We start from the raw sequence: 26,196 nt of genomic DNA on the forward strand, positions 1-26,196 counted from the left end.
TTATTCTCAAAATCAAAGTTTATTTTTGTATTTAAAAAATTATCAAAATTAAAACATACAACACATTGAAATAAATAAGCATATGTATGTGAGCCTTGGCTCCACATAAATCACTGGGAATTTTTCAATTAAAAAAATACAAAGAATAATAACACATTATTTTCTCCATGATTTAAGAAATGGTTCTAAACCAGCGGAAGATAATCATATTTGGAGACATACAGAAAAAATACATGAAGTCTTTGTAAGGAAGATTTTATTCTTAGACTCTTCTCCAGTTCGCAAACAAACCTATAAAAAAAAACAAGGATATAAACACGCATGAAGGCGAAGCTAATAAAAATAGACGTTTTAAGCTGTAAAGTTGTTTAGAATTCAAGATTCTTAATATTGACTAACTTAAAGTTAATGTTAATAGAAATCAATAATGTAATATATTGTTGTTGCACTCTTTATTAAGATGACTGTTATTAGCGAAGCTACTCTTTAATTCGAAACATCCATAAGTCTATCCCGTCCGTAAATTTCTCGGCTGCTATTCAAATTAACTGAAGAAAATGAGGGAGGGGGCAGATGTGCCACTTTTTGAAACTAAAAGTAAAACGCGCATGATCTCAGCCCATAAAAGAGTTACAGCTCCAAAATTCGGCACTGCAGTTGCTTTTGTGGAGAACAGTATGGAACTGTGAAAAAACGGCCAATTTTTTCGTTAAGTGTATAAGGGCAATTTTTTTAAAATTTTATCTCAGATGATTGAAAATTGTCTATTATGGCGAGAAAAGGTAAAAAAAAAATTCGCAGCCGTTTCTTCACAGTTCCATATTGTTCTCCACAAAAGCAACTGCTGTGCCGACTTTTAGTGCTGTAACTCTTTTATGAGCTGAGATTATGCGCGTTTTACTTTTAGTTTCAAAAAGTGACACATCTGCCCCCCCTTTTTGGTAGTAAGCACCCAGAATATAATACACTTAGTCCGTCGGGCTGTCGTTCATGCTTGTTTTTTTTATAATACCTGTTGTTGTTTGTATAATTATTTCTTGTATTCTAAGTTGATAGCTTGCACTAAGAAGCTGTACATGTCAGTTATCTCTTCAATTTTCTAGAAAACAAGGATGACAACATCCATAAAAGCGAAGCACTAAAACGGTAGGACAAACGGTTATTAACACTTGTATAGTATCTGAACTGAAAAATCGGAACATAAATGTATAAATCTCTAATCAAAATTGTAGGTAAATTTGTTGAAAAACTGCTTAAAAACAGGATAATGTTTATAGACATACTTACATTTTTGGACTTGATTATAGAGTTGCTTCGCTTATAATATTGTTCTTTGTTGTCCCAGGAATCAATATACCAAAAATCAGATCAAACGGATAATTAAAACACTTTAAAATTTGTTGTTAAAAAAGTAGAAAAATCAACATGTTTAAAATGGACGTACGGACATTTTGGTAATGATTATAGAGTTGCTACGCTTTCTAAATCGTACCCAACTACTACAGGAATCATCATGCAAAGTTTGAAATCGATAGGACAATTCTAACATGCCTAAATTAACGAATAAAAGCTATCTATCTCGGACGGACGTACGGACGGACTGACATACGGACGGACCGACCCTAATTATAGAAAAGCTTCGCTTTTAAAAAAGTAAAGATTTATGAAAATTCAATTTTGTAATAAATAAAAACAGGCCAAGAAATCCAAAACAGAATGATGTGCCCTAAAAGTAAGCTGGTATTTTCAAATTCGGATGGGAAAATATGTTACACACGAACAGACCAACTTTATAAAGACCACTGTTTTGGAGATCCTATGGGCCATACAAATGACGAGAAAGCATTATTTCTTTTTGAATTGGTGGAAGTAGTGAGATTCAGGCATAAAATCTTATTTCTTGACACTACACCGATCATCATTTCACTAACTCTTAGGTAATTAAGCCAAAATAAAAAATGCTAAAATTTTTCCGAAAATTTTGTTTGTGGTCCAATAATCGACATATTATCAGTTGGATGTTGCATCAGATTTTTAGTTAAAGTGATGCTCGCAGCTGGCTAAAATAACGATACCCCCCAAAAAATTTTTTACCCCATCCCCTTGACTTAAACTGGAAAAAAAACTGACAACTAAAAGAGCTAAAAGCAAGCTAAATTGACGAAAAATTTTCCCCTGTCAATATAATAATATCCACATAAATCCTATATCCATTGGTCCAATATAAGTTGTTTACCTTGGAAGAAGGAGTGCCTGCCCCGTGCCCAGCCTTGGTGTCAATCCTAACCAACAAGGGTTTATTCTAAAATAAAATAAGATTAGTAGTTTTCATAAAAACTGATACCTTTTTTTAAATAAAAAAAAAGATGACTGTCCATTCGTGTAAAGACATACCAAGAAGACTCAAACATCACTGTGACGGACACACACACACACACACACACACACATAAAGAAAACGTTTTAAAGACTTAAAGACTACTGTGTTGGAAGTCCCAAGAGCCAAATGACAAGTGAGCCTCACTTTTTTTAAGTGGTGGAAGAAGTGAATACTAGATGCCTCTTTTTTTCAAAGAGACATACAAATTTCTCGTATTCATTCGAATCCGGTGGATAGGAACCGGTTCTCATCCATACGAAAAACCTATGTCTAGCATCGTATTATATCCAGCTTTCTACGAATATAAAAATGTACAATCATAAGATTTAAACCAGTTTTTTTAGCCGAGCCTCCGGCACCTCGGGGCTAAAAAAAATTAGTTTTAATCTTATAATTGTACATTCTATATCCGCGGAAAGCCGTTTATAACACGATGCGAGAAATAACTATTATAGGCTTAGTAATATAAAATCAATTTGATCATAAAAACAGGAGACATTAAACTGTAAGTTATATTGAGATCATGTTTTAAAAACACATACTCTCATTCGTTGGCTTAAAAACTATAATACTTTAAATCTCATTCTTGATTGGTTGCTTCAAACAAGCAGTGTCCAAACATATTCAATAATAATAATAGAAAGGGGTAATTTTGTTTATATTACTTGGGAAGGTACATCATTTTATCACGCATTGTAAGAAGCTGCCACATACTCTTGAAATTTAAATCACACACAAGAAAAAGCATCAGAAACGATTTTTGTATAGTTGTTTCTTGATATTGGTTAGGATTCGAACCGAATATTTAATGTGCTACTTTTAATTCCACAGTCGTCGAGAATACAACACGTACCTATAGTTTGGGTCAAAGTAGCCAAAAAAAAAACGGTCAAAAACCTGCGTGGGTACAGCGCCCATGGTGTGTTGAAGTGTAGCCATGTATTTGAGGGTGTGGGAGGGGACAACTCGGTCATCATGGTCACCGGTCAAGGCAAGAACAGCCGGGTATTTACCACCCTCCGGAATTCTAAAACAATATTGATTCTCTTATTAAATGGCGCAGCATTCTAGAACAGACGAAAGATTAGTAAATCTGTCTGTCTATCTATCTATCTATCTATCTATCTGTCTGTCTATCTATCTGTCTATCTATCTGTCTGTCTATCTGTCTGTCTATCTGTCTGTCTATCTGTCTGTCTATATGTCTGTCTATCTGTCTGTCTATCTGTCTGTCTGTCTATCTGTCCATCTGTCTGTCTGTCTATCTGTCTATCTGTCTGTCTGTCTGTCTGTCTATCTATCTGTCTGTATGTCTGTCTGTCTGTTTGTCTGTCTGTCTTTTTGTCTGTCTGTCTGTCTATCTATCTATCTATCTATCTATCTGTCTGTCTGTCTGTCTGTCTGTCTATCTGTCTGTCTATCTGTCTGTCTATCTGTCTGTCTATCTATCTGTATGTCTGTCTATCTGTATGTCTGTCTATCTGTATGTCTGTCTATCTGTATGATTGTCTATCTGTATGTCTGTCTGTCTGTCTGTCTGTCTGTCTGTCTGTCTATCTATCTATCTATCTATCTATCTTTCTATCTGTCTATCTATCTATCTATCTATCTATCTATCTATCTATCTATCTATCTAATACGTTTAACTAATAAGTTACCTAATATTATGAAGAGGAGAAACCTTAATCAGATTGTCGTATTCAGGTTTAGAATCTTCACTACATCCATAGTTAGATTTCCATGCGTACCCAATTGTGTACTTGTGGAACCGTAGCATATCCATGACACTAAAAAAACAAGGACAAAATCTATACAAGCTTAATAATTGATATGCCTAAATAAATTGTCAGAGCTTAGTTATTGTACTAATGTTTCAAGTCCTGAACAAATAAACAAAATTCTTTTTTTTTAAAATGCACTGAACAACACCATCAATCGATATGCACCAGATTATCAAGAACTCAGATATAGTTATGCTCGCAGCTGGCTAAAATAACAATATCCTTCATCAACCTCCTTAACACAATTCCCTCTCCTTCTACTGTATGAACGAACTGTCCAATAAATAAGGTCAATAATAATAAATTAAATTGATGACATTTATTTATATTTAGTTTCCATTATTAGGTGGCGAAATTAATTGTAGGGGAAGATTTTCTTACTTCAATTAATCATCCCTGTAATCATATTTTTTTCAAATTTCTCTGATTTAAACTAGATTTCATTTAATATGCAGGGATACAAAGGATATGACAACTAATATTATTAATTAATGTTACAAAACAATGTTATTGTTTTCGCATTGTAGCAGCGTTTCGGAGCCGGAGCAGCAACATTTTTGGTGGAGCCGGAGCCGTATTTTTCGTTAAAAACGGCTCCGGCTCCAGATTAGCTAAAAATGATTTTTTAAAGTAATATTATAATTTGGCAACGGTTTATTTCCATATAATAAACTGAAAAACTATTGTTACTTAACAAATAGACACACATCCTTCTACTTTTATATAGCTTTAATCAAATAAAAACAAAAATTGATATATTAATTTTAAGGTAGGAGCCGGAGCCGTATTTTAATAGAGTACATATAACTACTAAATGCCTAGTTTGTCTTAGAAGTCTGGTAAATGTTTATAACTCTTTGGGGGTAGGGTACCTCCCCCCTCCCTATCACCACTGCACTGGAAAGACAAGACAAAAAATATTTGAACTGCCACTAGTGGCCTCTAGGGCTGCTGTAAGTATTGGTGCAAAAAATGGGGACGAATTTCAAATTTATTTGACGGAGCTGGTTTTTTTACGTCACAAGTGAAGGGAAAATCCCATCTCTTTTCTAGGGGTTTCTTTCCCCCTTCCCTTTTCTTTCCCTTCACTTGTGACGTAAAAAAATCAGACCCGTCAAATCAATTTGAAATTCGTCCCCATTTTACTTACAGCATCGCCTCTAGGACTAGGTCCAGAGAAATCTTTTTCAAAAAGCCAATAGATGCCTAACCAATAGGGGCGTAGCCGCTTGTAACTACTATACTAAAGTATGTCTGTTTATTAGAATAGAGTACATGTATCTTTAATTTAAATGTCTTTATTTTCTTTAGAATTACTTTTAAATCAAGACCTTCTACTCCCTGTTAAGATATTAAATTAGGTGTATATTTTCTACCATAAATATTTATTATATCAATACATCTTTAGTATCATTCATCTGTTTCTATAAAGTAATATGTTATTTTGATCGTTAAGATCTCGCAGACCACTCAACTATTTGAATTATTTAAAAATTGACAAACTACTCATTCCCCATTATTATACTTTCGTTATTAACTATCCATTTTATCTATTTCTTTTTATTGCAAATATAAAACACACGTAAATGTAGGAACACTAGATATGAAATACATACAAAAAACTGCTTAAATAAGCAATTTTCTATTTAGAAATTCCGTAATGTAAACATACGTAATAATAATATTATATGCCAGTGAGTCATAGTACACTTATATGTTATTTCAAGTGATCACTTAAAAGTAGCGCAGCAATACTTGAAAATAATCAATAAAGAGGACTATCCACGAACAAGAGCAAGTGATTCTAAGCATCTTCCAGCATTGACCCATAGTATTTTTTTAGTGAATATACTAGATTTATGTTTAATATTTGCTTTATCGACTAAAAAGTTACGTTTCACCATGGTTTTATATGAAAAAACTTTGAAATGTTAAGCATTGTTTGGTGCAATATCATCGAATGTTTTGATGAGTTCAAACTGTTGTAAACAGTTTAATCAATGTACTTTAGCAATTTACAACATTTGATGCTTTTTTTGCAGTGTTATTTTACTTTGTCCTTTGAACTCAACAAAGCATTTGATGATATTGATTTAAAAATTGCTTTACATTTCAAAGTTTTTTTCATATCAAGCCATAGTGAAACCTAACTTTTTAGTCGATAAAGCAAATATTAAACATAAATCTAGTATATTCACTAAAAAATACTATGGGTCAATGCTGGAAGATGCTTAGAATCACTTGCTCTTGTTCGTGGATAGTCCCCTTTAAGTTGATAGAAGTTATATATATTAAGATATATAAGTTGGAAAGAATTTTAATGTTAGAGGTAGATTTGAAATCTGCATCAAATTTTAAGGATCGTTTTTTGTATAACTCTTTTTATAAAAGCGGAAATACAATTTAAGTTAATTAATTTTAACATCTGTAATTGGTGGGTTGAAAACTATCTGCGCTCTGTTTGGAGAAGCTTAGGTGTCGTACATCATTCAACCAATTAGAGCGCAGGTAGTTTTCAAACCACCTATCATGGATGTCAAAATTAATTAACTTAAATTGTATTTGCGCTTTTAAGAATTATACAAAAAACGAATTTTATAAAAAATCCTTAAAATTTGATGCAGATTTCAAATCTACCTCTAACATTAAAATTCTTTATAAAAACTTTAAAACTTATATATATTAATATATACCTATATACCCTTAAAAAACGACAATTATGTCCAAAATTGGCATAAAAAGAGATGGGATGCAACATTTAAAGCTTTCTAGTATATTACTTAAAATAGAGCACCCAATCGGTTCAATAGTTATAAAGATCCTAAGGTTTAGACAAAAACTATAACTGCTTTATATAAAATCTTATTCAAACACTTTTTCGTGCCTAGAATAAAAAGAATCTTATTTAACATGTTCAACAAACAAATCCTTGTTTCAGCCCTTTTAGAGATAACAAGGATGACAACATCCATAAAAGCGAAGCACTGAAACGGTAGGACAAACGGACATTAACACTTGTAAAGTGTCAGAACTGAATAATCAGAATATAAATGTAGAAGTAAATTGTAAGTAAATTTTTTGAAAAACTGCTCGATACAGGATAATGTTTATGGACATACTTACATTTTTAGGACTTGATTATAGAGTTGCTTCGTTTATTGTTGTCCCAGGATCAATATACCAAAAATCAGACCAATTGGATGATTAGATCACATAAAAATTTGTTGCTAAAAAAGTAAAAAATCTAAATGTTTAAAATTGTAATGATTGAGTTGCTACGCTTTCCTAATCGTACCTAAGTACTAAAGGAATCACCATGCAAAGTTTAAAATCGATAGGACAATACTTCCGGAGCTCCAGGCCTGCAGGTCCTCTCTGTACAGGTAAAAATGAAAAAAAAAAAAATTTTTTTGAAGAGTTAGAAGTCAACTTATGAAACAAAATATGCGTTTTTTTCTTCAAATATGTGAATAACATTCAAAAATATGCATATTTTGTTTCATAGGTTGACTTCTAACTCTTCAAAAAAAAATTATTTTTTTAATTTTTACCTGTACAGAGAGGACCTGGAGGCCTGGAGCTCCGGAACCTGGAGGCCTATCCAAAAAATCTTAAAACTTGGGAAAATTCATCATATAAGAATGATTTTATCCCTAATAACCTATCCTCTCAGTCCAAAGATAAAGCCTATACTCCCTGTTTACGCAAATGTGTCAAAACTTCCCCCCCCCTTATATATCTTCCAATAGATCTATGGCCTCCTTACTGTAAAGTGGTCAGAGAGATCTTTTGGTTCAAACAAACACACATACAATCACTATTACATATATATAAAGATTTCAATAAATTTGTTCTTGTTTCTAATAATGCTTACATATAAATTGTAACAAATAATGTGTGCCATCACTTTCGCATATTGTCACTTCCCTATTTTTGTAGAGGAATAAAACATCTGTACAAAGTAGTTCAGTGTCTGTCTGCCTGTCTGATTCTTACAATCTACTTGATTTGCTTTCCAATACACCTACTAGTCCTGTTGTGGTTTTAATATTTCTCAAGGAGAAGGGCCAAAAAAATCCTAATTTTTTGTTTTATGTAGCATTAATTTGCAGTTCTATTGAATTGACAATGTGATACTCTTTGTGGAAATGATAACACACTGTAACAAATACGCCTTTAAACAGTTCCAAAAAAAAATTATTTACAGTTGTAATTTTGTGTTAAAAACATTTTTAGAAAATAAACTGAAGTAATGAAGTGATTAAAGATGAAAGTTCTATTAGCTGTTTTAAGTTATTTCTTTACTAGGTAATTTAAGTCAATCTCTACCCCAATCAATTAAAAAACTAAAACAATCAAGAGAATATTTATTGTTCCTTGCACTTTGTTCATTCTTCCATAAATCTTAAAATGTTTTTTTTTGTTGTAGGGCAAATGGACAAGATTCAACTGTATTAAACAGCTTAGAAGTATGCTGTAAAAAGGTACTTTTTCCAATTATGCTTTGGGGATTATTAATGGATCTTAAGGTTAAGGGATAAGACAATGGACAATAAATGATGCATAATCCAAACAATAATAAAGAAAATTTTCCTTTCTGTAGATTATAGGTTAAAAAGTTTGAACACTACTAGTTAGGAACAAACCAATGGTCCTAACCTTCTAAAGAATACCAAAAACATAAATCACAAGAAAAATTCTAATAATCTAATTTGTACCTAATTTTTGCTTGTTAATTTTTTATTTATTTATTTTTAGGGAGAGGTATGGAGTAAAAACCTAAATCAGGAATGCATGAATTATCCAACCCCAGTGCTCAATGTGATACCAGAAATGCAGCAAATATGCTATACTTCCATTCAGGTTCAAAAGTCATACAAACATATTTAAAATTAACTTGAATCTTTAAAACCTAAACCAATAGGTTTATAATTGTGAAGCTTTGCTAGTAAGAAGCTATTTATAACAGGTAATCTCAAAAGAGCCTCGCTTTACATGTGACTTAAAAATTTCTGTGTATATCTAATCTTGTGCCAAGAGTTCAATAGCTTGCCAGGCCAGGTTTGGCCTATTTCTTAGGTTCCACAAGCCTTCCCTTGAACCACTAATGTATATCCTTTCTTCAACCTTCCCTGTGTATTAGAATTAAGAAAGAGAACCTATGCACAATTAGGGGGTAAGAAAAAACTTTGTAGCTTGAAAGTGCATAAAATTTATAAAAAAAACAACAATTTAACAGATGTGTTGTACAAGAAAAAGAAGAGAACAAGAATGTGAGAGTGGCAAAGAAGCGGCTCTCAGTGGAAAAGAATGCTTTATTGGTGAAGAAAGGTAATCTATAATTTAAATCATTTTTTTCATTCAATAAGAAATTCATTAAAATTAAAATTACATCTAACATAAAAATATCTATTTTTAAAATATAATACTCTGTTGTAGTAAATAATATAAAATCTGACTATTGGGATCATGAATTTTCTCATCTAAGACCAGAGAAAAAGAGGTATGAAGATTGTTGTACTGCTTGTACACTTGGCATCACTGTAGCCTCCATGGAGCAGAAGTGTGGGGGAGTGGCGGATAAATATGGAGCACCTTGGCAGGTTAGTTGAGTAAAATCTATTGGCCTAGATGAGTTGAGGGTTGCCTTGAAGCTGGTTGTATCACAGATGGTAATCTAAGGCACTTTACATAATTAATTTTGATTTAGAGCCAATTAACTACTAATTATCTGATTATGCAAAACAAATTCAGATTTTAGATCAATCTGAGGAAAAACTTCATTTATGGTTTGAAATTGATAAGACAAATAATTAAATAGTGAACACAGACTTAATACATTGTAGGATCCCTTCAACCAGTGTTGTGAGGAGAACCTACTTCCTGTATTAACAAATGATACTGCCAAAGATGAGACATGTACTGAAGGATTTTCTTTCAATGAAACAATTTCTGCCTGTGAAGACATAGATGAGGTTTGTATTTTACATAAGCTCAAAGATCAATATCACTAATTTTAGTAATCATTTAAATGAGAAATAGAAATTAATGTTTATGTTTTAAAAAAGGTCAATGTTCAATATCTATGCAACATATATCTCAAAAATAAAATTTAGTGCATAAATAATTTCAGCATTTTAAAATAAATTCTATTAATTTGTAGTGTTATGGTTTTGAAACACCCTGTTTGGAAACAGAAACATGTATCAACACAGTTGGTTCTTATGAATGTGAACCATTGTTAGGAGAGGATTGTCCTTCAGGATTTAAAGTAAGTCAATGTTCTGTAAACACAAGCTTTAATTGCTAAAGTTTATGACACTTTCAACTGACCCAATGACTTATGTTCAGGGTAAATAATATGACTATATTGATTAAAATATCTTAAATGTAATAAGTACTTCTATCTTCAATTTTATTAGTTTTTCTTGATATCCTGTATTGATATTGATGAATGTGAAGAGGAGAATCCATGTGGGGATGATGAGGACTGTGTAAATACTGAGGGCAGTTACACTTGTCAGAAAAAGGAGGAATATAAGGTAAATTATTTTGTTCTGTAAAATATATTAGTGTTAATACTAAAATTTGACCAATAGAATTTTTCACCTAGTGTTTTTTTTCTTCAGGACAAGAATCTTTGTCCAGTTGGATATTCACTGACAGATGGTGAATGCAAAGATATCAATGAATGCCAGACAGGAGCACACACATGCAAAGATTCACAGCGATGTGACAACACAATAGGCTCCTTTGTTTGTGTAAGGTAATATTAAACAATTAAATTACCATTATTTATTCTTGAGCTGTATTATGGTAATTTTAGATTAGCAAACTGTGGTACAGGCTATACAGTTAATTTTGATACTGGAGAGTGTGAAGACAATGATGAATGTGCGCTTGGAACCCATCACTGTGATACCTTAGGCCCTGAATACATGTGCAGAAATATCAAGGTGACACACTTTCATTTAAATTCTAGTTAATGTCTGATATGGATTCTAATTTGAATGTATAAAAATTGGTGGATTCATGAATTCAACTGAAAAACTTATATAGATTCTCTTACTTATCATTCAAATCTTGTAGGGATCTTTCCGCTGTGAGAAGAAGAGATGCAATATTGGAGAAATCCTTGATCATAATGGTTTATGCATTCAGCTTAATTGTGGAGTAGGATTTGAACCTGGGCCATTAGGCAACTGTATGGTAACTAAATAATTCAAATAACTTGATTATGATTCAATTGCAAGATTTTACTTTTTAAAAATATGTATATCATCAACTTGAAATATTAAAGGATATTGATGAATGTGCTACTCCAGACACATGCAACAATGGTGAAGAATGTATCAACACAATGGGAAGCTATGATTGTTTGTCAAAGTGTGAGAGAGGACTAAAGCTAAATTCTGCTCTTGGAATATGTGAAGATATTGATGAATGTGCACAAGGGACAGCTCAATGCTTCCATGGATCTCAGTGTCGCAACACTATAGGATCATATTTGTGTTCTTGTGGTCCTGGTTACAGAGAGGTGAATGGTGTCTGTAAAGATATTAACGAGTGTGCTTTGAATAGTAGATTTTTGTGTGGTATGGATTCAGAATGTCAGAATACTGAGGGTTCTTACAGGTAGGTAAATGTTCAATTTTGGGATAATATTATATGCAAAAGTACACAATTTTCTTAAACCCTAACCATTTAAACATTTTTATAATATAGATGTATATGCAAGCAAGGCTTTAAAAGTGACAACAATAGATGTACAGATATAGATGAATGTGAAGAAGTGCCAGATATATGTGGACACATGTGCCAAAACACTTATGGATCTTACTGGTGCAGATGTCAGCCTGGATATCAGCTAGCTGCAGATAAGAGAACTTGTGAAGATATTGATGAGTGTGAAGAACAGAGGTAAACTTTTAAATTACTGCCAATAAATCATCTTAAAGTATAGTAACTTGACTTGTGAAACAACAAATATATTTATTTGTTGTTTTTTTTTTAGGTGCATTGGAATGTGTGTAAATGAACCAGGCACATTTAGATGTGAATGTCCAACTGGATACAAGCTAGATTCTGATGGAAAGACATGCTTGGATATCAATGAATGTAGTGAACAAGATCCTTGCAATGATGGGGAGTACTGTCAGAACACTAAAGGAAGGTGATACATTTTTGATAAAATGATATACTATGTACCAAAGTAACAGGATTGCTGTCTTTTTTCAATAACAATACAATCAATCTACAATTTTCAAGGAAGTTTCTCATTTGTCAGGGAAATTTTTTTAGGTGGGTGGAGGAGGGGAGGGGAGGTGCTGTTACAAAATCCAAAATCCCCTTTGTATATTTAGAACTAAGTATGATAATGATATCTCCACCCTCCTCTTGATCAAAGTTGCTAGTTTTAAATGATGTAAAAAATTAAACACAACCATTGTATCTTATTTGCTAGTTACAAATGTATGGATGTCAGTTGCCCTGAAGGCTACATAAAAGAACCAGGTCCAAGTCACAGGTAGCTATAATTGATTGCTTTTGAAAATGGTAAAGCTTTTAAAATAATTAGATCTAAAGTTATTTGTTTTAGTAAAAAAATGGGAAACAAAGATTTTGCATGAAACATATTCAACTTAACATATTATTTTCCTTCATATGAAAACATTTTTGTGTTAAATTGTCAAGATAGTTTAAATTCAGGTGCAAAAAAGTGAACAACAGATGTAGAATGGGAGACCTGGAATGCCTTCAGAAACCTGTATCACTTTCTTATAACTTCCTTGCAATTGTTTCCAAAATACCAGTAAGAATTATTTCTAAATCCTATTCATATTAGTCATTAAATAAAATAACTACTTTAATTTTATAGATTGCAACTTCAGGTCTAGAGTTATTTACAATGCAGAGTGCTAGGGTAAGTGGAATATTATAAAAATAAAAATATCAAAACTCCTTCCCTGACATAGACAGATTTTGGTAATAGAAATGGATAAATGTAAAAATTTTATGTAATGTCTAAGGAACATAAGACATAATTTTATAGTTACACCAAAAATTACTTAAAAATTTGCATGTTCTGGAAAGTAACTTCAAATATATTTCATGATTATTTTATAACCATTTACAACAATTCTTAAAATTTTAGTATGCTCAAATATCAACAAAATTCAACTTGGCTTTGCTGAGTGCCAGAGCACCTAGAGGAATTACACCCGCATCCAGGTAAAAATTATAACCAAGAACATGTTAATAATTAAAATATCAATAATCCAAAATTTGTAATATTCGCTAAGTTTTATTTGATTTTTTTGTTTCAAATTTTGATCTTGGTAAGATTTTTATATTTTCTCAATTTTTAATATACATATTCAAATGTTTTAAATACTTAAAAAAAAGAAGATAGAAATTAAAAATCTTGTCCAGGCAATCCTTTTTTTTGAGAACTGGAGTTCATCATGCAACACTAGCTCTAAGAGAACCTTTAGATGGTCCTCAGGTAAGAGAACATGTGGTTTAGTTAGATACTTGCCATTTGAAATTTTTAGCAATTATAGGCGTAACTTTGAAGGCATAACTTGGATTACATCGAATTTCTTCTGCATTAAGACTTTTTTCATTTCATCAAGAAATAACAAAAACAGTACTTTTAAAAGAAAAATAGCTCTAGACAACTGTTATACTTAAGATTATTTGTTCTTGTATGTCAATATAAAAATTTTGACTCCCTAACATTTGGCAAAAAAAATTGATAAACACACAATTGATTGCCCATTTTTTCCCTAAATTTCAAAGTTGTACTACAGATAACCCAGCTATTTCAAAAGCTATTTTCAGCTACTCCGGTCAAAGGGAAAGGCTTTTTAAATTTACAAAGCAATTTATGCATTGAAAATTTTAATTTTTCAAATTTAGATTATTTTGAAGTTTGATGCTTTTTTTGCTAGTAGTAAATATGTAGATAGGATGAGGGTGTTTTGTACAAAATCGAAAACTAAACACAGTGCCTTCAAAGGTGCTTTGACTTTAGTGTAAGAACCTAAATTGGGACAAAGTGCATTTCATTACCCTAGGTTAGGTAACTTCATTTCACTTTTCAATAAAATCTAAAATGCAGCGGTTTTTGAGAAAATTAAATTTGAAAATTTCAAGTTCAATTTTCACCCACCAGGAGTTACCGCATAATCATGACAAGAAAAGCAAAGATTATTTATTTTAATTTAAAATTTTGAACAACTTTGCTTTTATTAAGTTCTTCATAAAACCACTCCTGAAGTGAGTTAATTAATGGCCATTTTTATCAATTGCTTTGCTAAGGTCACGGAAATTCAGCCTTAAATAAATAATATATAGAGAGGTTTTATGACTGACTTTATAAAAGCAACGTTGTTCAAAATTTTAAATAAATAATCTTTGCTTTTCTTGTCATGATTATGCGCTAACTCCTAGTGGGTGAAAATTGAACTTGAAATTTTTAAATCTAATTTTCTCAAAAACCGCTGCATTTTAGATTTTATTGAAAAGGGAAATGAAGTTACCTAACCTAGGGTGATGAAATGCACTATGTCCCAATTTAGGTTCTGACACTAAAGTCAAAGCACCTTCGAAGGCACTGTGTAAAAGTGAACTGTTTAAAATATGTAGTAAAAATTTGTTATTTGTAAGGAAATTGAACTGGAATTACACATGGAAATGTATTACAGGTTAAATTTTAATTAAGTAAAATGTATTTGGGAAATTTACAAGTCATGTCAAGCAGAACACAGTTACATTTTAGCAAAATTCTCTATTAATAAATTAAATACTAACAAAATTAACTTATTTTATAGTGACAGGCTCTGTATTGAGATACATAATGTCTATAAATAATTTTTACTTTCAGAGGAAAGTTTGCAGGTGCTGCTCTTGCCAAAGTATTTATCTTTATTGGTGGACATCCATTTTAACTATTTTTTACTTGTATCAATGTATTACATATTTATTCTATTAAAGGTAAAATTTTAAAACTTAAAAATGTCATCAATATTTTCATGATGTTGTTTTCTCTACCAGTCAAATCAATCATTATTAAGGCAAAATGATGTTTTATCATTGGTGGAAAAGTTGGAACACAAATTTTAATAATGTGATATTAGGCAGCAGTAGAAAAGACATTTTTGTATCATTGTATTTGTTTATAATTTTAAATCTAAATATATTGATATTTTCTTAATTCTTTTTCTCTTGGCTGACTAATTGTGATAATTAGCCAGCCATTATTCCAGACTAAAGAATATTCATTCTTAAGATTTTAACAAGCACCTAGACAATGACATCCTTTATTCATAAGTATCACTTAGTCTTACCCTACAGAGGCCAAGGTGGCGCCAAACAGGTCGGGCCTCTGGTTAGTGCAGGATCCAACCTAAAAGCAGTAAAATATTTTACCTTTTTTTCATGGAAAGCATAACTTAAACAATTTGTGACAAAATAGCATAGATAAAATAAACTTACTGTGAACTTGCTAAAAGTAAAGATAAGCTACAATACTCACGGAGGTAAGGGATATTGGACTGAAAAATAAAAAGGTAGGTAAAATTTCTTACCAAGAAGCCACCATGAGAACCACCATGGATGACAAGCTTTGCTTTGTCGGCATACTTCTCTTTCACTAAATATTCACCAGCCATCTAAAATAAAAAAATTTACAAGCTATGCCTTTATGACTGTTATCAAAGGTATGTGCGTCAGTAAGAAAAACAATAGAGCAAATTTCATTTTCAGGTAAAACAATTTTTGTAATTAGAAAACTAGGATAATATAAACCTTATGCAACAATGGACCGTTTTGCGCAAACTTTGCTTGACAGTTCAAGAAATCCATATCCCCTGGTATAATCTAATGATAATCTGAATATGTCTTTTATTTACTCAGTAAAAAATATCTTAGCCTTACTCAGCTCACCCATGTTCAGACATGTTTGAAGTCTGTTAGAAACGACTGTATGTCAATGTTTTTACCTAAATGTCTTTTATGTCCATATTTTTACCTGGAAGTCTGTTAGACATGTTTGTATCCGTATTTTTTACCCGAGAGTCTGTTAGACATGTTTGTATGTTCATCTTTTTACCTGGAAGTCTGTTAGACAAGTCTGTATGTTCATCTTTTTACCTGGAAGTCTGTTAGACAAGTCTGTATGTTCATCTTTTACCTGGAAGTCTGTTAGACATGTTTGTATGTTCATCTTTTTACCTGGAAGTCTGTTAGACAAGTTTGTATGTTCATCTTTTTACCTGGAAGTCTGTTAGACATGTTTGTATGTTCATCTTTTTACCTGGAAGTCTGTTAGACAAGTCTGTATGTTCATCTTTTACCTGGAAGTCTGTTAGACATGTTTGTATGTTCATCTCTTTACCTGGAAGTCTGTTAGACATGTTTGTATGTTCATCTATGTACCTGGAAGTCTGTTAGACATGTTTGTATGTTCATCTTTTTACCTGGAAGTCTGTTAGACAAGTCTGTATGTTCATCTTTTACCTGGAAGTCTGTTAGACATGTTTGTATGTTCATCTGTTTATCTGGAAGTCTGTTAGACATTTTTGGTTGTTCATCTTTTAACCTGGAAGTCTGTTAGACAAGTTTGTATGTTCATCTTTTTACCTGAAAGTCTGTTAGACATGTTTGTATGTTCATATTTTTACCTGGAAGTTTGTTAGACAAGTCTGTATGTTCGTTCATCTTTTTACCTGGAAGTCTGTTAGACAAGTCTGTATGTTCATCTTTTTACCTGGAAGTCTGTTAGACAAGTCTGTATGTTCATCTTTTTACCTGGAAGTCTGTTCATCTTTTTACCTGGAAGTCTGTTAGACAAGTCTGTATGTTCATCTTTTTACCAGCATCACTCCAGTCCTCTCCATATTCACCTCCACCACGAATGTTAGCAATAGCCTATAGTAAACAAGATTATGACAACATTTTTATATAAATTGATTCCAAAATAAAAAGAATAGGAATGGCAGTTCTAACCTTCAGGGGACATTATTCAAAACTTAAATGAAAAAATCATGGATAGACAAATGACCAAAGTGCCATATAGAGCAGGTGTTCAGTAATAATAAAAGATAAAGAAGAATAAACCACATAATAATAGAAAATCAGAAAAGCTTTGTGAACATGAATTAAATATTTTTTGTGGCATGACTGACGAACCAAGTAAATTTTATACTAGATTTTTTTGTTATGGAAAATCTTCACAAAAAAAAGTAGGTAGGTATATACAGTGAATTATAGATTAGCTTCACTAATATAAATTCTACAGTAAAAAAAAAGACAATTGTTGAATATTAATTCAACAGAAGTAACAACCAACAACAAACTTAGAGCTAAATTTTAGCTATAATATATCAAAAAAGACCATAGCAGTAATAAGAACTTACCACAGCTCCAAAATGTTGGGCAAAGTAAGTTTGAGAAATGCTAAAGTAGGGAGTCATACTGATGCTAAAACCACCGTAGGCATACAGAAGACATCCGCTTGTTCTAAAAAAAAGCAAGATTGTAAAAATTTGAAGAAACTGACTTACCACTGGACCAAAATGTTGGGCAAAATAGGTCTGGGAAATGCTAAAGTAGGGAGTTATACTGTGGCTGAATCCACCGTAACCGTACAGCAGACAACCAGTAGTCCTGTAAGTACAAGGATAGGTCAATGGCAGAATATAAAAATTTGGGAAATTTGATTTTGTAATTTGTATTACTTAATACCTACTCCTATATTAAAAACATAATTTGCTTGAATTCCTTTTATTTTTAAGTTTGTTTAACCTTAAAATAGCACTTAACGTAAATATATAAATGTATATAGTTTAAAGAATCTAGCTCAATATTTAGACCATTTTGCTTACTGTTTAAGTTTAGATGTCATAATGCCCCCCCCCCCCCCTTATATGATAATTTGGATGTGTAAATGTGAAAAAGGTCCTTTAACACAAATTGCCCGTCGAGCACTCATCCATCCCCCTCACTTAATTTTTATTAGGGGGGGGGGAGTTTCTTCCCTAGCCACTATCCTGATATAACCTAACATGAACTTAACTAAAGTACTAAAGAAACAAAAAGAAAAATCAATATCCAGTGTGTTTTTTTTTGAGAGAACTTTTTTGAAAGCAATTTTACCCCACTTATAGTTATCAGAATTTATTGATTAATGGCTTACCTATTTTCTTCGTTTTTTAATGCAATTAATGGAACATTAAAAAAATTTCAGTTTTTTTATTAAAAAGTGCAGAAAAATCTAAAATTCGAAACTTAGGTGACAACATCTAAAAATGGGTTTAGCGCATTTTTCTTAAGCTCAAATCTTCAAAAAAAAAATTGGATTTTCAGTAGTTGACTTTGGGGGGCCAGTACTCCCTCCCTGATTGAGATATGGCCTTCAAACTTTAATATATTCTAGTAAATGTCCCCAATAGTATCTGTATTAATTTTTAGCTCTATATCTCAACATTTTGTAGCCATTCTTGCAAACGGTAGAAGATTTGAATATAAGAAAAATGCGCTAAAACCATTTTTAGATGTTGACACCTTAGTTTTGAATTTTATATTTTAAAGTACTTTTTAAACAAAAACTGTAATATTTTTCGTTTGTTTTATCAATTGCATTAAAAAACGAAGAAAATAAGCCATTAATCATTAAATTCTGATAACTTTAAGTGGGGTAAAATTGCTTTCAAAAAAGTTCTCATAAAAAAAAACACACTGTAGAAAACAAATATTCAGATAGTGAGAGAAGCAAAGCTTTATAGAACACGCTTTATGCATGAAAAAATTACTTTTCAGCTAAAACATCTTTTCTAGTAGATAGTAATGAAAATAAAATATATAGGAACTTTTTACCATCTTTGCTTAAATTGAAAACTTTACAGTCATAAATATAGAGTGCGTGAACCAAAACTTTATAGAACACACTCTATGCATTAAAAAATTACCCATCAGCAACAAAATCTTTTCTTGTTGTAATAAACATTGGGATCTTTGTACCATCTTTGCTTGGATAGAACACCTAAATTAATTTCAAGAACGATTATCCCTCAAAGTAGCTTTGATTATAGATACATATAGTTCTATAAACAGAGGGCATAGTCACATAAGGCCATATTAAAACAAACTAAACCTATTACACAGCCATTTTGACAAGAAAATTCATTTATGATTTATTGAACTGTCATTTAAAGATGACTGTATTTAAAAAAAAGATTTTTCTGATTATTTAGCTCTTACTTTTTCATTAGGTATCATACACTATAACTAACTTAATTTGTACAATTTTTTTTAGGTATTTTAAGGGATATTAACATACCTAGTAGTAAGCATTTATGGAGGTTGCCATTTTTGTTTTAAAAAATACCTGTTCTAAGTTAAAGTCATCAGGATTGAAGTTGTTCACTTTGGTTTCTGAATGGATTTTCTGGTTGACTGTTGAGTTAGACAAATCTACATGGTAGATTCTTCCTAAATTGATAGATGAATACATTAATCACCATATAAGTATCAGGATAACTGTGTGTATGTCTGTAAAGAATTTCGTTTACCAATGAACCTATATGGTTCTTCTTTATTGTGTAACTTCCTAAAGGCCCAGGTAACTTTACTGGGGGACCCTCCCAAGAGAAATTGACACTAAAACAACCCCCCCCCCCCAAAAAAAAAAACCCGAATATAATTGTAATAATCTAAAAGAAATTAAATATAAATTAATAAAATAATTTCTGCTAAATAGGTAAAATGTTTAACACAGCTAGTTTGAACCCACCAATTAAGATTTACTATAAGTACACAAAGGTTTTATGCCAACGAATGATGGAAGGTGTTTTTAAAACTTTAAATACAAGTACAATAAACAGTTCAATGTATGCCCCTTCCTTATCACAATTAAAAAAGCCAACCTGGAACAATTTGTGAGGAGAAAGAGTAGAAAACTTCATTGTGCCTAATGTTCCCACTGAAACCTGTGACACTACCAATAGCCAGCTCAAAATTGTGGATCAGCTCACCAGACAAAGATCTTTAAAAAAATAGCATCTTTTACTGTATGACAGTTAAATCTACCTATTGTCTGTATATCAGTTTATATATTTTTTTTCAAATGTCTATTTATATACTTTTGTATTCCTTTGACAAATACATTGTTTGACTCTCTGAATGTATCTTTGATTTGGTGACTTTATTTATCTTTCTTTCTGTTTGAATCATGAATGTTTGTCTTTCTGTCTAACCATTTGATTTTCACTGTTGCATGGTTCACTTGATATTCTGTTTGAAACCAGGAACTATCTATGTGTTTGTCTATATTTCTATCTATTTATACACCTAAAATTATCAATTTTAATTTGGCTATCTATACATCTGACTGTACCTAAGTTGCATGGTATTCTTGACATCCTGCATGTAGCAAGTAACAAGTTTATCCCCGGCCACAGCCGCAGCCCACTCAAGAACATCCTAAAAAAATTTTAGTAAAAACTTGTTACACCCAAAATTATAGGTAAATAAAATTTGCTACAAATAAAAAATAATAGAAATCTTTAATATGACAACTGATTAAAAGGTTTTTCTAAAATGGATATTTATTTACATTTGCTAGGTATAGATAGAAAAGCTCACATGTAAGCAAAACAAAAAAAAATTTATCTTGCCTCCAATTTACCTTTTCATGTTCTGGCACAATATCCACCCAATTAGATTCTTCAGGTTTTGTACTGTCAATACTAACAAGTCTGAATCTCTTTGCATTCTGAACAGATGATTTGAAATGAAAGTACATGTAGCTAGGTTTTAGCTAGCGTGAATCTTGTATTGTAAACAAGTAAAACTATAGATCAAAGGTCATGAAGCTAAATTTGTAACATGTTTTATTCTGCTAATATGAATGAAATTGAATGTCTTTATAATTAACAATCTAAGATGAAAGGATATGAAGCAATTTTATAAAATTTTGTCACTTTCTGACTTTAAGAAAGCTTTTGATATGACATCAATATGAGTTTCTTTTATGAAAAAACAAATAGTGTTATAACTTACCTTGTTTGTATGGAAGTAGAATTTTGTTCCAACATTTGTCACATAATCATAATCAGCTTCAAACTAAGTGTTAATACAATTTATCCAACTATTTATACAATCTTCATTATGACAAGATTAACTTTAACACTTTTTTTCTACATCTGTATGTCAATCCAATAAAATACATATACCTATCTAACTTAAGTTCTAACCATATCTGGTATATAGCTTTTCTGGTAACTTGAATAAAAGCAAGATTATCTTAAAATCCTCTCTTTAATTATCTATCTTGTTTTAAATCCAATAAGCTGTGTCCATCTAACCATGTATAGTATTTATATGTGTGTATAATATTTCCTCCTATATAATAGCAAGATAAAACCCTCCAGAAATGTATATCTAAGCAGCTTTCTAACAAACCGTCTATCTATCCAACTTTATTTGTAACTATCAATAGGATGATTGTATTTCCTGTTCAGGTACAAGTGGAGTGATGGCAAGCTTATCCTTAACTCCCTCTTTACATTGGTCAGACAAACTAAAAAAGACGTAGTACCTATATTTTCACTTTATTTTACACATTTGACTTGAGCGGAAACACAATATAATAAAGAGATGTTTTCAAGACTTATAAGACATTAACTTGTAACAAGTTAATTAAAGAAAATTTCTGGTAGGTATAGCCCCTTTATTTATTCAGGTTAAAATAAATTTGTTTATATGCGCTATTGATATTTAATACTTTATATTAAAATTCTTTAAATTAACTTGACTATAATAACATGCTTTAATAGTTATTTCTCGTGTCGTATTATAAACGGCTTTCCGCGGATATAGAATGTACAATTATGAGATTAAAACTAGTTTTTTTAGCCCTGAGGTGCCGCAGGCACCGGCTAAAAAAACTGGTTTTAATCTTATGATTGTACATTTCTATATTCGTAGAAAGCTGAATATAATACGATGCTAGACATAGTTTTTTCGTATGGATGAGAACCGGTTCCTATCCACCGGATTCGAATAAATACGAGAAAAAATATTAAATTATTTTTACCTTGCCAGGTACACTAGGTTATATTTGCAGGAGTCACTTGTTGTTATAACTATATAGTTGCCACAGTCAGTTATCTCACAGCCAATCAGCCACTTGGGGTGTTCAGGGAACTCCACCGCCAACACATCCTAAGAAAGCATAAGAGAGGAATATTTTTTTTGTATCATTTAAACACAAAATTAATTTTCTATAAATTCAAAATCTTCAAATAAGAAAGATTTAGGGATCTTAAGGGATAACCTTCCAATTATGATAAAGCAAATTACCCCTGAAGTAAATTAATTGGAAAATTATGGAAAAATTTAGACATGGACAATGTTGGTTTATAAAAACCAGTCAAGATTTTTTTAAAAAGTCCTCAGGGCTTTAAAGCCAAAATATAATTTAAAACTATTTTTTAAGTTAAATGTTTCCTTACTTTCTGGTAAAATCAGATTATATTTATTTGCTGGTTTTTATTTCATTTTACAATCTTTGATTATTTGTATACCTTATCTTGTGTGGTTCCCACAAGGTGATAGTAAACCTTCTGATTTTCAACATTGGCTGTATCTCTACCAGTAGCCTTGCTGTCTTCATGCAGGGGATAACAAGCATAGAAGAATCCCTAATTATAAAACTTAAACTAGATAGGAAGTATTAGTAATATACTAAATCTACTGCTGCTTCAAAAGAGGCATGTATACATCTTTTTAAAGCCATCATTTTGGCTATAGTTTTTTCATTACTTTATAATTACAGATAATCTAAGCTTTTATATCAACATTTGTTTTGTAGTTTAATTGTAAATTGAAATTAATAAAAATAATTGCACCTGTTAAGTTGCCATTTTATTTAAATGACTTTTTGAGTAAGCAGCAGGTTTTATTTTTATCTAGGTACTTAAGTTTTCCAGAATATTAGAGACACCCACCAACTCTTCAATTAGCAAATATGATTTAATATACTAAAACTATTTTCTAACAAACCTTATTATCATGGGTCCAAGCAACAGATGAAAATTTAATTTTCTCCAAAACTTCTGGGTAATCTTCACCAGACTCAACTTTCTTGATTCTAAAATTAAAATAGTTTTATTGATGTGATAAGAGTAAAAAATAAAATACTTTGCAGTTTTTTAAAATTTGAGCAGAGATCATCATTGTAAAAGATTTATAATTTAAGGGGCTGGTAGCATAGACGTCCAAGGGGGGGGGGGTAATTGGGCGATTACCCCCCCCAAACGATTTTGGGGGTGCACCCTCAAAATTTTTTTCATTTTACCCCCCCCCCCCCCATTTACACCCCCAACCATTTAGGAGGGGGTATTTACCCCCCCAAACAATTTTGGGGGGGTAAATAACCCCCCCAAAATAAAAAATCTCTAATAAAAAAAAATTTTGCGCGCCTTGCGCGCATTTTTAATACTATATATTTAATAAAATTTAAATTACCCCCCCCAAAAAATTTTACCCCAGGGGTAAATTTTGGGGGGGGTAAACTAAATTTACCCAAGCCAACAGATTTCAGGGAGGGTAATTACCCCCCCAAGCAAATTTTACCCCCGGGGTAAAAATTTTGGGGGGGGTGAAAAAAAATTTGCGGCGCGCTTCGCGCGCGCCATTTTACCCCCCCCCTTCAAAATTTTTTACCCCCCCCAAAATAAAAAGCTTGGACGCCCCTGGCTGGTAGCTTAGTTTAATAATAATCTCATTGCTCAAATAATATTTAATCAATTACAACAAATCTTTTGCTGGTTGACCAATGAAAACAAATCTTACTTGATACTTGACCAATCAGAGCCAGACTGAGAGAGTCCATATGCCATCATGGAGCCATCATAACTCCACTTGGATAACTTCAAACTCACCTAAAAAAGATTATCCACAGTTAGGTATCATGATAAATTGATAACAAAGCCTAGTTGATAAAATCCGTAATTTATAAAAAAACATTTTTAAACGCATTCATCCTCGAAGTATATTGGATACCTAGTTAAGAAAAAGTTTAGCCATATCTCTTAAATATGGCAAAGATATTACAGTTACAGATATGGACAAACTGACATTCTCATATAATAACTAGGTATAAAAACAGACAATAAGGAAACAATGGAAGGATATAGCAAGGATAACAAACTGACAACAAAAAGTAGTTAAAAAATTGCAAGCAGTGGTACTTACTGTTCCATCCTCAGAGAGTTGGTTAGGGTCAAGGAAGACTTTGGGTTCACCCTCAAGGGACTCTTGGACGTACAGCACACTAAAATATTTTTTAAAAACCTCTTACAGTGAATGATAATAAAATGTAATTATTTAGAAATAAATATTTTTTTTTCTAAGAAAATTGTCCACTAATTTTTTATCGCATTGGATTTTAGAAAGCTTTATGTGGATATTAATATGAAAACTTAAAAGATTAAAACTGTTAATATTAATCGGTTTCGAAGCCATACATAAAACATATTAATTTTTTAATAATTCACCCAATAGAAACAGTTAAAGAAAAGAAATAAATTTGACAAATGCTTTCATCAAGTCTAAAGTACAGAAAAGGAGTATTTAGGTATGATAAGGCACTCTTTCCTCCTGAATTTTCATAAATGTAACTTTGAATATATATTACAATATACCTATCTATTTATGTATTTGACAATCTAAGTAGCAACCTTTGATTTTGTAGACCAGTATTCATAGAGAAGAAGTATCTAGTTCCCTTCTTGTGAGGACAACCATACTTGGGAAAGTCCCAGAGATCAGTCAGCTCCTTCTTGATATGCTCTCGGTCCTCTAAGATTATAATTTTCCTTTAGCAGTGAAGCTTCCCTTTGTAGAATTGGGTCTTAAATAATATTAAAGGAAGCCTGCAAGAAATACACCGCTCCACTTGCAGTAAGACTGCCATAGGTAGACAAGGGTATTGGGTCTACTTGTGGCAAACTTTCAGCAGTTAGAACAGTGTATTTCTTGCAGACTTTCTGTAACAATTTTTCTTGTATGTTTTTTGTAAAAAATAATGACAACGACTAGATATCGAAATGCTTGGTATCTAAAAACTGACTTACTACAGGCCTCAATGTACTCCTTGGTGATCTTATTCTGGTTGTCAACAAACTGTTTGGTCTCATCACAGTCGGGGTCCTCCAGGTACTTGTATGGGTCAGCCACCTTAAATAGGACAATTATATACATAGTTATATACCTAAAAAGAATGAATAGGTATAGAAATTTTAAATAAAAACTCCAATTTGGCCAATAGCAGCACTCAGTTGGAACAATCTGACAGTATTATTGGTTAGAAAAATTAAACAAAATTTGAAAATCTGATATAAGATGGCCAAATTACATAAAAGGGATATTTGCACGAAGTGCATTTAAAAAGTTTTATTGCAAGCATAAGTTACAATACCATCTAACATTTATAATTTTGTATTAAAATGAATAGCAATAGTTTACCTAACTATTGAACAGAAAAAAAACGTGCAGTTTACAAAATTCAAGTTAAATGCACTTCATGCAACTACACACCTTAATCCTACTTCTTTATAAGATTGATATCCAATATGTGCATGGAAATGGAAATATATTTAATTTCCATTATTACGATTAAAACAGATTCTCAGTCATACTGAAAAATCATGTATAGCATCATATTACAAACCATTTCCCACAAATATTTAAATAAAAATCATAAATCAGTTTAATTAAACTGGTCCTTTGACCATTAGGGACTAAGAAAATTGGTTATAATCTTTTCATTTTAATATCTGCGGAAAACTGTCTATAATACAATGCGATTCATAATTATTCTAATACTAACCTTTTCTCCATGGAAGTCGTCAAAGTGGGTTTCATCTCTCCTAGCGGACGGGTAAACAATTCCAGCCATTATTCTCTGAAAAAAATGTAAAAAAAATATTTCATAATAAAACCAATAAAAGGAAATATCACTTAATTG

At 31.6% G+C, this 26,196-nt stretch overlaps 2 protein-coding genes across 8 annotated transcripts; one reads left to right on the forward strand and one right to left on the reverse strand.

Annotated features, from left to right (window-relative positions):
* LOC145331529 (prolyl endopeptidase-like) lies at positions 1-26,173 on the reverse strand. 7 transcript variants are annotated; one of them, XM_080176229.1, is made up of 25 exons: positions 26,059-26,173; positions 25,304-25,406; positions 24,908-25,028; positions 24,423-24,501; positions 24,021-24,109; positions 23,229-23,316; positions 22,751-22,867; positions 22,261-22,388; positions 21,678-21,744; positions 21,225-21,287; positions 20,851-20,937; positions 20,560-20,645; positions 20,090-20,208; positions 19,552-19,655; positions 19,133-19,206; positions 17,582-17,684; positions 17,039-17,093; positions 16,439-16,479; positions 15,752-15,835; positions 15,512-15,570; positions 4,038-4,166; positions 3,277-3,406; positions 2,237-2,302; positions 1,017-1,099; positions 1-292 (listed from the first exon to the last, which is right to left on the reverse strand). In XM_080176229.1, exons 1-24 carry the CDS (start codon positions 26,125-26,127, stop codon positions 1,031-1,033), a joined length of 2,130 nt encoding a protein of 709 aa, XP_080032355.1. In that variant the 5' UTR covers positions 26,128-26,173; the 3' UTR covers positions 1-292; positions 1,017-1,030. The 7 variants fall into 7 exon arrangements, with proteins under 7 accessions (XP_080032355.1, XP_080032357.1, XP_080032356.1 ...); XM_080176231.1 differs by lacking the exon at positions 17,582-17,684 and adding an exon at positions 17,729-17,831; XM_080176230.1 differs by lacking the exon at positions 16,439-16,479 and having other exon boundaries at positions 16,998-17,093.
* Positions 8,293-15,378, forward strand: LOC145331528 (uncharacterized). Its single transcript, XM_080176226.1, has 21 exons — positions 8,293-8,468; positions 8,590-8,644; positions 8,919-9,023; positions 9,400-9,491; positions 9,649-9,763; positions 10,007-10,135; positions 10,324-10,431; positions 10,583-10,702; positions 10,790-10,926; positions 10,987-11,116; positions 11,250-11,369; positions 11,461-11,795; positions 11,886-12,080; positions 12,175-12,333; positions 12,625-12,687; positions 12,870-12,972; positions 13,039-13,083; positions 13,315-13,391; positions 13,593-13,665; positions 14,832-14,869; positions 15,049-15,378. Exons 1-21 carry the CDS (start codon positions 8,428-8,430, stop codon positions 15,110-15,112), a joined length of 2,304 nt encoding a protein of 767 aa, XP_080032352.1. The 5' UTR covers positions 8,293-8,427; the 3' UTR covers positions 15,113-15,378.
* Positions 26,174-26,196: the final 23 nt, after the last annotated feature.

Source organism: Acartia tonsa, chromosome 11, assembly GCF_053477335.1.
Source record: "Acartia tonsa isolate MP-2025a chromosome 11, ASM5347733v1, whole genome shotgun sequence".
Lineage (NCBI taxonomy): Eukaryota > Metazoa > Arthropoda > Copepoda > Calanoida > Acartiidae > Acartia > Acartia tonsa.